Source organism: Ruditapes philippinarum, unplaced genomic scaffold (assembly GCF_026571515.1).
Source record: "Ruditapes philippinarum isolate M1 unplaced genomic scaffold, ASM2657151v2 ctg6109_1_1_1_1, whole genome shotgun sequence".
Taxonomy (NCBI): domain Eukaryota; kingdom Metazoa; phylum Mollusca; class Bivalvia; order Venerida; family Veneridae; genus Ruditapes; species Ruditapes philippinarum.
In genome coordinates, this window is record NW_026863307.1 from 51,274 (window position 1) to 64,409 (window position 13,136).

Sequence of the window (13,136 nt, forward strand, 5' to 3'; positions counted from 1 at the left end):
CAGGTGGCTTCGTGAAAACACTTAAAATAATTCCAATAAACAGTGACGTCATCAATCCAATAAATGAGAAGAAAATGTAAGATATACTGTAAATATGTTTTAGGAATGACATTTGTTGACCGTTATCTGGAGCCGTGCTACTTGAAGACGATATATAGTTGAAGGCGAGATTATTAAAGATGTAATCTTTTCAATTGGAATTAATATTTGTGTTATATTTGCCATTGGAAAATATTGATCTGAATATTTAAAGCACTGGTTTGTCGGACCGGGCGGAAGGCGCGGAAATGATGATGCATCAGTCAGCTTGCTTCCTATATTCAGCCATATGGTGACAACCATTCCACAACACGCGCCCGTTATAAGACCTTTTGTTGATGACCTGCTGTAAAATATGGACAACAGAAATATTGAACATATTGGTCCATCAACACACGCCATCAAACTAAAGAATATCGAAGCAATAGATCCTGGCAAAGTAGAAAGGGCAAATGCAAGTCCTATTGTAACTAGGCCATACATTAAAACTATAATCTTAGATAATTTAATGTACCGATCTGGTTGCATACGAGGGTATTTCACCTTCAGTATATCTTCTTACGTTACCGCTGATAGACTGCTTAGACATGATGACAACGAACTGAGTGCAGCACTTGACAAAGCAGCTGTGAATAATCCAGCAAGACCAGGCTGATCTTTAAAAAGTTCCAAGACAGCAATTGGAATAATCTTGTTCACATTTTGTACAAGGCCCGATTCTAAAATATCACAACCTTGAACCGAAAAGTATGCAAATATTGTTACACCTTGCAATGGTATTAAAACCATGAATAGCGCATAAATTGGAGCAGAAATGAAAAACATATATCTGGCTGATTTTACCGATGGTGTCACAAATACTCGTTGCATTGCTTGCTGAGTAAGGCTCAAATACAGCATCGTGCTAAAAGAACCAAAGGACACATTCCAAATTTGATAACGAATCGTTGGATCAAACCTAAATTCTGTCTTCAGTCGACCTTTGGAATACTCCAGTAATTTATCTGATCCACCAGCATCAATAACTGACTTGATTAAGACGGCAATAACTCCGGTTATCATAACGCCTAATTGGAAAACATCAGTCCAGATGACGGCTTTTATTCCACCTATCGACGTATATATGGATGTCAAAATAGCAAATAATAGAAATGTTCCCCAGAATGGAATTCCAATAACTACATCTACTGCAATACTTGTACCGATTGTTATAATCGCCATGTAGAATAAATTGTAAATTATTCCAACGGATAATGTTGTATACCTCAAAATATTATCCCCATAACGGAGTTTGAAATATCCGTAGACGCTTGTTAATTTCAGTGGATGGAAAACTGGAACTATGAAAATAGCGTTGACGGAATACGCAGCTAGTGTTCCGATTGCAAAGTATGCAATTCCAAATCCATAAGCATAGGCTTCCGCTGGATATCCAATCATACTTAATGAGGAACAAAACGTTACAACCATAGATATTGCTACAGGTACAGCATGGTACCTTCTGTTTGCTAAGAAGTAGTTGATAACTGTATTTCTTTTTCTTTCATATATTGCAAAGATGATGCCTATGACAAGACAAACACTTACACTTGCTAAGAAAACTGTTAAATCTACAACACTTAAAGAATTTGTAAGCTCCATTTCATTTTTTTCTTTTAATTTTATACGAATATGTACAGCATGCTCTTTTTAAATCTTGTTATATCTCAGTGAAATACATTCGGCTGAAACCCGTAAAAATTATATGAAAAAGACTTTATAAAAGAAAATTGAAAGTGTTGAAAATCACAAGCCGTTGCAGTTATGCATTGAATGGGATGAAAGGATTAAGAATATCATTACATAATTTAATTGATCATAATGTCAAAGTTATTCATCTAAATGGCTCCTGATAATTCACCAACATTTTTTTTACTTTAACTTTATAAAAAGTTTTATGCTTCAAATACATGTAAAACATTTTTATAAGAAAAATGGAATTTGTATTGAATAAACTTTGCACTCTGTCTATATGCTTATTCAGAATTAAAAACAAATAACATTCAAATTATTCATGGTTTACAACTGACAGTTTACTTTAAATTTTCACTAAACTTAATAGTACAACGTAGAAGCTGTGCGCGGTCCGTCCCTTTTATAAAATGTATATAAAGTGTAGCAATTTTCTTAAATTAAAATACGCCATTTTCTCGAGCAAACCGTAAAAACACATTACGTCTGATTCCGTTGAAAATACGTTTATTTATTAGTTTGGAGTGTCTTCTTTGCACAGTATACTGCCCAAAGCCCTAACATAATCAATATGGTCGGGATATTTCACGTAGCATGGTCGTTTTTGAGACCGGTGATTTGTTCTTTCTGCATATGAATTGTTTAAATTTCCGTCAAATACACCATTTTCTCGAGCTAATCGTGAAAACATCATTTGTCTGGTTCCGACACAATTGAGTAATTGTATTATAGTTAATAGAGGCCCATAGCCATAACACAAGCAATATGTCCGTGTGATTTCCGTGTGGCATGGTTGTTTTTTATTATTTTTATTATTTGATCGGCAATTAGTTCGTTCTGTATAGAAAGTGTATAAATTTTCGTAAAATACACCGTTTTATCGAACACCATTAGTCTGATTCACTTACCGTTGCGTTTTTTGTATTAGTTTGGAGGGTCTTTGATGCGCAGTGTAAGGTTCAAAGCCCTAACACAAGCAATATGTCCGGGAGATTTCCGCGTGGCATGATCGTATTTTTTGGACCGTCTGTACATAAAGTGTATACATTTTTCGTAAAATACACCATTTTCTCAAGCCAACCGTGAAAACACCATGTGTCTGATTCCGTATAAAATGCGTTTTACTATTACTTTGGAGTGTCTTCTTGGCACAGTATAAGGCCAAAAGCCCGAATGCAAGCAGTTTGTCATGGAGATTTCCACGTGTCATGAGCGTTTCTTTGGGCCGTGGATTTGTTTTTTTCTGTAATTAAAGTATATAACTTTCCGTAAAATACACTATTTTCTCGAGCCAATCGTGAAAACACTATTTGTCTGATTCCATTGAAAATGCGTTTTTATATAAGTTTGGTGGGCTTTCTTTGCACAGTATAAGCACAAAGACCTAACAGAAGCAATATGTTCGGGAGGTTTCCGCGTGGCATGGTCGTTTTCTGGGACCGTCGGTTAAATTTGTTCTTTCTGTATATATTAAAGTGTACAAATTTTCGTAAAGTACACTATTTTCTCGGGTCGTTTGTTATGTGTTTTTTGGGGTTATTTTGTATTTTTTTGTTGTTGTTGTTGTTGTGTTTTTTTTCTTTCTTTTTGACCGGCGATTTTCTCTTTCTGTATATAAAGTGAATACATGTTCGTAAAATACACCATTTTCTCGAGCTAACCATTTGTCTGATTCAGTTGCAAATACGTTTATGTATTACATTTGTAGTTTGTAGGGTTTTATAGATTTCCGCATGGCGTGCTCGTTTTTTCGATCGGAGATTTGTTCTTTCTGGATATATAATGTATATAAATTTTCGTAAATTACATTTACGAGGAAGAAATGCTATGTAACTTTAAGGTGGATAACCTCTCTGAATATAAACATATTGATATCAAATTCTAGAATTTTGATTAAACGTTGATTTCATACACAGTCATGATTAACACCAAACATCATCTTTTCGTTGTTTATTTTATGTTCTACCTAGGAGGTTTCGGTTTGGTGGGTTGTTTGATTACTATATACATGTATATAATTACGGTTAATAAACATTCGACGTAAATGATGTTTGATGAACCATATTGATAATATTATTCATTTTTCAGTATGATAAACCAAAATTCGTTTTTCAACTCTAGCAAGAAAGATGTTTGCTTTTCGGGAATCTCATGAAATGATTTGAGGTCATGACCTCTGGCAAGAGAAATGATCGGAAATTTTGTTTCACACCATGTGAACATGTACACGTTTATAATGATGATTTTAAATCCTAACAGTTTTTTTTTGTTTTCAGAAATAGCTAGGTAATGCATTATTGAAAAGATAGTATTAAAAAGATAGTATTTAGGAAAAATAACTAACTGTATTTCAAAGTTTAATACAGCTTTGTAATACATGTAGAGTAAATACCAAAATTTTATTAAGTAAGAATATTTTTGTTTTGAATCATTTATTTCACTGTTTTCTTTGCCTTTGTATCTAAACATTAGATACATCTGCACATTGTCTTTCATTTGAAATGCTGAAATATGACCTTGGCCCCCAAAGTCACTAGACATTCCTACATTATGGCAAAGTTCAATTGTATAGAAAACAAAACAAAAATAACCTTCTGTTCTTACTACATGTATCTAGTGTTGAATTAATGTAGTGACATAGCATTTGATTAAACATGCAATTTTGTTTTGTATTGAAACTGAGTTTCAAATAGTAGTTGAGTTGCACAAATTTTGGATTTGCAAACTTATTATGATTTATTTGATTTTAGAAGAGTGAGCAAAGACCCTTTTACTAAAAGTAAATATATTGGGGTCGAGTGCCCATGTCTTGCTTTCTACTCGAGGTGTCCGATTGTTTGGTGTAAAACAGCAATAACATTATATAAAGAAAATTACTTAGTTTTACTATGGGGATAATCAGCTTCCTCTCTATAGTGACCGATAAAAATATAATAACGTTTGCCTTTCGTCATTTTGACGGAAGTAAAATAATATAAGAAAGACTGTTACAAACGGACTTGTGGAACACTTAATCCGTGATAAATGACTTGAATCATGGACAGATAGTATACAGATACGGGTATGGAGATTTTGCGCATCATTTGATGTTCTTCGCGTTTTGAGCTATGTGGTTGCTAGAACAACAGATGTATATTTTCAAAACATGAAACATCTATAAATGGTGATATGGAGATTATGCAAATCCTGTGTTGAGAAGGGTGGTTTGTTTCTGTGGCAACAAATGAGTACAAAATGTTAAAAAAACTAGATCTTGTAATTATTTTAAAAGGACCCTGTTGATATTAAAAATGTACTTATTTCCAATCTTTAGTCATGTATAAACAAGAAATTGCTTGATGAATTAGCCTGCCCAAACAATTTTCGTAATGTATCTTTGACAAGTCTTATAAGTTGGACTAAAGTTTAAGTCAAAATGTATACCCTATTAAAAAAAGTCGCGTTCAAGAATATCGTTGTCAGATTTGTGGCAGTTCTAATTTCGAAGGAATTATAAAAGGTATTAGTTTGTTTTTATGCGTTTAACCCATTCTAAATATTTTCCTTATCTTAAAATCCTGAATCACTGTTACATAACACACATGAATTTTTTACATAGGTACAGTATTTGAACAAAAAACATTTGTATTATACAGAATATTATTCTTATTCAGACAAGCAAGTCCTAATATTGTATACATTAAGATACAAAACAAAACAAATACAAAACAAAAAAGGAAATTAACAATTGTATCAGTAAATTCGTCTATGAAAAAGACATACATCTTGAAATTATCTTCTTACATTTCTTCGTCCTTTTCTAAGAACTGTAATGTTTCATTTCTATCAAGCTTAACATTCTTGCTTACATCTACTGTGTTATCAAGACGGTCTCCACATATTTCCTCTAGAACGTGCGTTTTAAATGAGAACATACAGCGTCTGTTTAAATGTTCAGGTGGCTTCGTGAAAACACTTAGAATAATTCCTACAAATAGTGACGTCATCAATCCAATAAATGAGAAGAAAATGTAAGATATACTGTAAACATTTTGTAAGAATGTCAATTGTTGACCGTTGTCTGGAGCCGTGCTACTTGAAGACGATGGAGTTGATTGTGAGCTTATAAAAGATGTAATGTTTTCAATTGGAATTAATATTTGTGTTATATTTGCCATCGGAAAATATTTATCTGAATATATAAAGCATTGGTTTGTCGGACCGGGCGGAAGGCGCGGAAATGGTGGTGCATCAGTGAGCTTGCTTCCTATATTCAGCCATACAGTGACGGCCATTCCACAACAAGCGCCCGTTACAAGACCTTTTGTTGATGACCTGCTGTAAAATATCGACAACAGAAATATTGAACATATTGGTCCATCAACACACGCCATCAAACTAAAGAATATCGAAGCAATAGATCCTGGCAAAGTAGAAAGGGCAAATGCAAGTCCTATTGTAACTAGGCCATAAATCAAAACTATAATCTTAGATAATTTTATGTACCGATCTGGTTGCATACGAGGGAATTTCACCTTCAGTATATCTTCGTACGTTACCGCTGATAGACTACTTAGACATGATGACAACGAACTGAGTGCAGCACTTGACAAAGCAGCTGTGAATAATCCAGCAAGACCAGGCTGATCTTTAAAAAGTTCCAAGACAGCTATTGGAATAATCTCGTTCACATTTTTTATGAGGCCCGATTCTAAAATATCACAACCTTGAGCCGAATAGTATGCAAATATTGTTACACCTTGCAATGGTATTAAAACCATGAACAGAGCAAAAATTGGAGCAGAAATGAAAAACATAATTCTGGCTGATTTTATCGATGGTGTCACAAATACTCGTTGCATTGCTTGCTGAGTAAGGCTCAAATACAGCAACGTGCTAAAAGAACCAAAGGACACATTCCAAATTTGATAACGAATCGTTGGATCAAATCTAAAGTCTGTCTTAAGTCGACCTTTGGAATACTCCAGTAACTTTTCTGATCCACCAGCATCAATAACTGACTTGATTAAGACGGCAATAACTCCGGTTATCATAACGCCTAATTGGAAAACATCAGTCCATATGACGGCTTTTATTCCACCTACCGACGTATATATGGATGTCAAAATAGCAAATAATAGAAATGTTCCCCAGAATGGAATTCCAATAACTACATCTACTGCAATACTTGTACCGATTGTTATAATTGCCATGTAGAATAAATTGTAAATTATTCCAACGGATAATGTTATATTCCTCAAAATATTATCCCCATAACGGAGTTTGAAATATCCATATACGCTTGTTAATTTCAGCGGATGGAAAACTGGAACTATGAAAATAGCGTTGACGGAATACGCAGCTAGTGTTCCGATGGCAAAGTATGCAATTCCAAATCCATAGGCATAAGCCTCCGCTGGAAATCCAATCATACCTAATGAAGAACAAAACGTAACAACCATAGAGATTGCTACAGGTACAGGATGGTACTTTCTGTTTGCTAAGAAGTAATTGTTAACTGTGTTTCTTTTTCTATCACATATTGCAAAAATGATGCCTATAACTAAACAAACACTTACACTTGCTAAGAAAACTATAATATCTGCAACACTAAAAGAATATGTAAGCTCCATTTCATTTTAATATTTTCTTTAAATTTTATAGTAAAGAAAAACACCAAGGTTGTGTTAAATCTTGCTCTAGTTCAGTGAAATCCATTCGGCTGAAACCCGTAAAAATGATATGAAAAGAGATTAGATACAATAAAATTAAAAGTGTTGAAAATCACAAGCCGTTTCAAGCCACGTAAACGAACAGAGTATGCGATTTAAAATGATTTAAATATCATAACATAACTTAATTGATCTTATCAAAGTTATGCATTCAAATTATTTGTGATCATTCAACTAAAATATATTTTTTTAAACTTTATAAAATATTTATGTTTAAAATATTATATCTTAATGACAGAAACTTGGAATTTGATTGAATAAACTTTGCTATCTATATGTATTTAATTAAGTTATCATGACAACTAACAATCTGAAAAAATATTGTACATTTTGTATTCACATCAATATTACGTTCATCTCCGTGTCTTGGGACTTTATGATTTCGGTTCTGAAATTTTTCAACTTTGGTGACTCTATTGTTTCATGGGTAAAACTATTTTATACAAATATGCAATCATCTGTTGTTGTTAATGGCCACCTCTCCGACTGGTTCCCCTTATTTCGAGGTTGTAGACAAGGGGACCCCCTGTCACCGTATATTTTTGTCCTGTGCGCGGAGATTCTAGCTTTACTTATAAAAAAAAAGAATAATATCGAAGGTATCAAAATTAAGGGTATAGAGTATTTGATGTCACAATCACAAAACTAGGGCGTTATGGATAGGTGCAATGAGAAATAGCGATTTAGAGTTATGTCCGGAAATCGGTGTTAAATGGGACAAAGGTCCATTTAAATTATTGGGAGTAACCTTATCAACAAATATTACATCTATAAGTGATCTTAACTATCCTTCCAAGATAAAAGTTAAGACTCTTTTGAAAGTATGGTCCAGAAGATTACTTTCTCCTATAGGAAAGATCACAGTGATTAAGACGCTTGCTTTGTCTAAATTAACTAACCTGTTTTTAACTTTACCAAACCCTAAATCTGATGTAATTAAAGACCTACAAAATGTATTTTTCAAATTTATTTGGAATGATGGACCGGATAAGATAAGTAGAATAAAACTCACACAAGATATATGTAATGGTGGGCTTAGAGCGGTTGACTTAATACATTTCATCAGTGCTTTGAAAATCACTTGGATAAGAAGACTTTTATCTTCAAACACTAAATATGCTTTTCTGGTACAAGAATTGTGTCCAGCTCTTTACCAGTCGACCAAATATGGTAGTGACTATTTGTTACAACATAAAAGTAGAGTAAACAATTTGTTTTGGAAGGATGTTTTGAACTCATTTTATTTATTTCAATGTAAAATTCGTTCAGGTAATTGGGCAGATTTCTTGTCCAATCCGGTATGGTTAAATCCTAATTTCAAAATTGCAGGAAAATCGTTTGAATTTAAACACTACTTAAGAAAAGGTGTTTTGTTTGTCAACGATTTTGTAAATGAAAATGGGTTGTTTTATAGTTTTCAAGAATTTCAAAGATTATTTGATGTTAGATCAAACTTTCTTGAATATGAAGGTATAATACGTTCCTTCACAAAAACTTTGACGGATTTTCATGTAAATCAAAATGATATCAAAGTAAAAAACCCGATATCGCCAATTGCCGTCCAAGTACTTACCAAAAGTCGCAAAGGATGTTGCGCATTATACGATGTGCTGGAAAATAATAATCGTCAGACAAAATCAGAAACAAATTGGCAAAATGATTTTTCTAATATTCATCTTAACTGGAGAAGTATCTACTCTTTACCCTTTAAAGTGACTAAGGATCCAAAACTTTTATGGCTTCAATATAGAATAACGCATCGTATTTTAGGTACTAATGTATTACTGAAAAAGATTAATGTTAGGGACAACGACAACTGTACATTTTGTAATGTCAATCCAGAAACCATAAAACATTTATTTTGGGAATGTGACATAGTCAACATGTTTATAAGGGACGTGCAGGGCTGGTTAACAAACAAAATTCCAAATTTATCTTTTCATTTTTCAGAACAATCTGTCATTTTCGGCTGTTCCCGATTCACAGTTCCAGAGAATAATATATTATTATTATTAAAACATTATATTTACAAATGTAAAATGAAGTCCGTATTGCCATGCTTAGAGGCTTTTAAAAATCAATTACTATTTTTGGTTAAAACAGAAATAATTAATGCCAAAAAAATGCTTAGGTTTGAAACAATGCAGGATGTATGGAAAGAATACATAAACTTAATCAATGAAAATGAAAGTACCTAACATTATTAGCTGTAAAAAAATTGTGACACTTATTGTTGTTGTAACTTAACTCTTTAATAATTGAACGTTTGTGCAGAGTAAACTTTGCCTTTTTAAAAAAAAATATAATAAGAAAATACATATAGTACTTTGCAAATGTATGAATTTGTGTGTATCACTTCATAACATTGTTATTACATCAAATTTCATGGTATTGTATTATTGTATTATTTCATGACTTTTATTGTTTGCATTGTACAATAAAGAGAAATAAAAAAAAAAAAAAAAAGAAAGAAAAAAAAAAAAAAAAAAAATATTACGTTCATGTACACATTCCTCATAATTTGATGTCCGGACCGCTTCAATAAGGTCAATGGATACAATTTTTTTGCCAAGGAAAACGTCTTTAATCTATTTGTCTGTATTCAAAGAAGATCAAAACAATGAAAATTTACTATGACAAATGATGTTTTAGATAAATAAGTACCTCATAATTAAAAAAAAATATAATGATATATTTGTTCCCTCTTAACAATAACAAGATAATTATATGAAGCGGTCCTTATTAGCAGTGTAGTTAGTAAGGTTAGTAAGACCCGTGACCGAGACGACTGCAGGACAGGGCGGACCGTGAGACAGGGCGGACCGTACCAGGGCGGACCGTGACTTGAGACTAGGCGGACCATATTTTGGGACAGGGCGGACCGTCACTCGAGACGAGGCGGACCGTGATTTAAAAAATGTGGATTAATGTAATAAAAGTATTAAATTATTGATGTTTTTGTTCTTCGTATTAATAATTTAATTCAAAGTAACATATGTAACATATATATTAGAGTAGTTAATACTTTTTTCAAGAAAGTATTTGTAACTGCGTCGACTTACGCAGGTGATAATTGACCAATTATCGGGATATTACAATGTCTAACGCTGCTAAAATTTTAACTTTATTTAACAATAAGACACATAAAAACATATATTTTTTGTACAATACACGAAATAACAATGATAACGAATTACATCACATTAAAATTATTTGCTATACACAATAACAAAAAATGAAGTGACATAAAAATAAAATTATATTATATAAGTCCAAAACTATTTTATTAAAATTTACATAATAAGCACAGACACATGAAATAAAAAAAATCGAATATCTTCATGTGGCAGGAGTGGGAGCGCGAATGTCTTCCTCATCAGTTTATATACCTTATCATTGTTGCTGTAAGCACTCTGTAAAAGAAAGAAAAGAAAAATTTATTGACCATAACATCTAAAGATGTGTGTATTTTTATTTACATTTATAATTTTTATAAAACTTATTAGAGTGACAATAATAATTTCGTAGAGAAAAGTAAAATTGGTTTAAAATTATACAAAGCTTTAAAATAATGTTTTATTATGTTTACCTGTAACCCCAACTCTTGAGCTTTACGCCACAAAGCTTGTCCAAAATGAAAGGCTCACCCCTGTATTTGCGGCTCGTGGAAAACCCCTGCCACAACCCGGCCTCAAAATCTAGTTTTTTAAAAAACTATCTACAGGAACTTCTTCGTAATTAAAAGTGTAAAAGTTAAAATAATTCTGCACACTATGATGTATTTTATATTAAAATTGGTTGAGTAAGTGTGAAGATTGTGTGATGGCCTGTTAAAACTTTGAAGTCGATTTTCTCAAAATGGTAAAAATACGACTTACATCATTATGGAATTAGGGCGACGAAATGATAAAATGAACTAAATGTTAACGTTACATTTCAGAAACTATTGTACGAGTAAATGCAATCTTTATAATTATAAGTATATTATTTGCTTACTTCAAAATCTGTTGTTACTGGTTCTTCTGGTCTCAGTTTTTGTCTGGCCCTGTTTCAAAAGACTCGTCTGACTTGGTCTTGAAAACGGAGGTTTATCGGCTGCCTGATGCTTTCTAGAGATGTCTGACACTATCTCTGGATGCTGACTCAAATAGTTTCGTCTTGGAGACTTCTTTCAGCTGAAAATAAAGTAAGTGCACGTTTATATTTTAACAAACATTTGTATGTATGTAAACAAGACAGTATTTTAAGTTTACTTATTAATGCAATAAGGGGACAAAATGTGTAAGCGGCCTTAATAGCTCAGTTGGTAAAGCCGCGGTACGGTATAGAAATATATTAACTTTTTAAAATACTTTAACAATCAAATTAAACTATCACTTACTTCACTTTTGAATTGAACCGCAGTGTTCAGACCGGGCTGTGAGGCGTGGTTATGTGGCTGTCCCGTTATACGGAATACACCGTTGAGCTCTTTAATTGTGGCTAGACAACCGCTTCCTTTGTGGCGAACACTACATCTCCAGTCGATTGAACCATTCGAAAATGTCCGTTTCTTCACAAATGAATACCCCTCTGATGACACTAGCTTAATCGGTTTCCCACCAAGGGAACCATTGTTGATTTCGTACTCGATCGGCGAATTCAGTGGAACCCATTGAACCGTCTCGGCGTCTGTAAATGTTCTGAAATTAAAGCAAGATATTTAATTATTTTTAAATATAGATAACTAAATAAATAACTATTTTAAAATATGTCTATTGTCTTCATTACGGATCGTTTATTTAATGATTCGGGCAACAATTACTGGCAACAAATATACTAAAATATAACGATATAAAATGATCATCATTATAATTCTAATGCTTACGTTTCTGGTGGATCCATAGCCACGTCCCGTATGTTTCTGGTCACGTCATAATCGGAGTCAGAACTATAGTCCATTGTTTCACTCCTTGAATATTCGATGTCATAAATATCTGAAGATGTGTTGTTCACTACCGGGATTTCTAAGGATACACTTAATTGTTCATTTCTTTCAGCATTGTTGGTGGATTTATCTGGAGTTCTGATATGTTCATCAACATCTGGCGAGCATTGAATACACGTAAATGGCAAGTCACTACCATCGTAGACGGCTTTTCTGTAGTCCTTTACACTAATACCTGAAACAAACTACAATTATTAAAGATGTAATAAAAAAACATGTAAGGTTATTTAATTTAATAAAGTATATCATTTACACAATAAATCATTGAAAAAACTTAATTATATTTCATTGAAATGTATGAAATTATATTTTATTGAAATGTATGATAATAATTAATATTAAACATTCAAATTATTGTTATTTTTCTTACCTGTATTTCCACACAGTAAATGCTGCCATCTATGACAAGAATCACACTCAACGGCTCGGTGGTTGGAATACACACCTCTGTCACAGTGTACACAGAGACATAGATATTATCTATGTCTCTGGTGTACACAAGGATTTTTTGGCATTGTTACGCAGTAAAGGTTACAAGTGATTTGTGATTTCCTGAAGTTATTGGCTAGCTTATATACTTGTGTTTTCAATCAAATTTAATATAAAATGCAAACAAATTAATTAAGTCAACAGCAATTATCACCTACTGTTGATAAACGGCCTGTTGA

The 13,136-nt window shown here is 32.8% G+C and overlaps 2 protein-coding genes across 2 annotated transcripts; both read right to left on the reverse strand.

The window, feature by feature from the left end:
• Positions 1–597: 597 nt before the first annotated feature.
• LOC132721788 (sodium-coupled monocarboxylate transporter 2-like) lies at positions 598–1,680 on the reverse strand. The gene has a single exon (XM_060706163.1). The coding sequence runs from the start codon at positions 1,678–1,680 to the stop codon at positions 598–600; it is 1,083 nt and encodes a 360-aa protein (XP_060562146.1).
• A 3,869-nt stretch (positions 1,681–5,549) lies between these two features.
• Positions 5,550–7,382, reverse strand: LOC132721789 (sodium-coupled monocarboxylate transporter 1-like). Its single transcript, XM_060706164.1, has one exon. The coding sequence runs from the start codon at positions 7,380–7,382 to the stop codon at positions 5,550–5,552; it is 1,833 nt and encodes a 610-aa protein (XP_060562147.1).
• Between the last annotated feature and the right edge of the window lie 5,754 nt (positions 7,383–13,136).

What these genes read in the sequence shown, in the direction of transcription:
- LOC132721788 (XM_060706163.1), bottom strand. Translation starts at nt 1,680, where the DNA reads ATGGAGCTTACAAATTCTTTAAGTGTTGTAGATTTAACAGTTTTCTTA.
- LOC132721789 (XM_060706164.1), bottom strand. Translation starts at nt 7,382, where the DNA reads ATGGAGCTTACATATTCTTTTAGTGTTGCAGATATTATAGTTTTCTTA.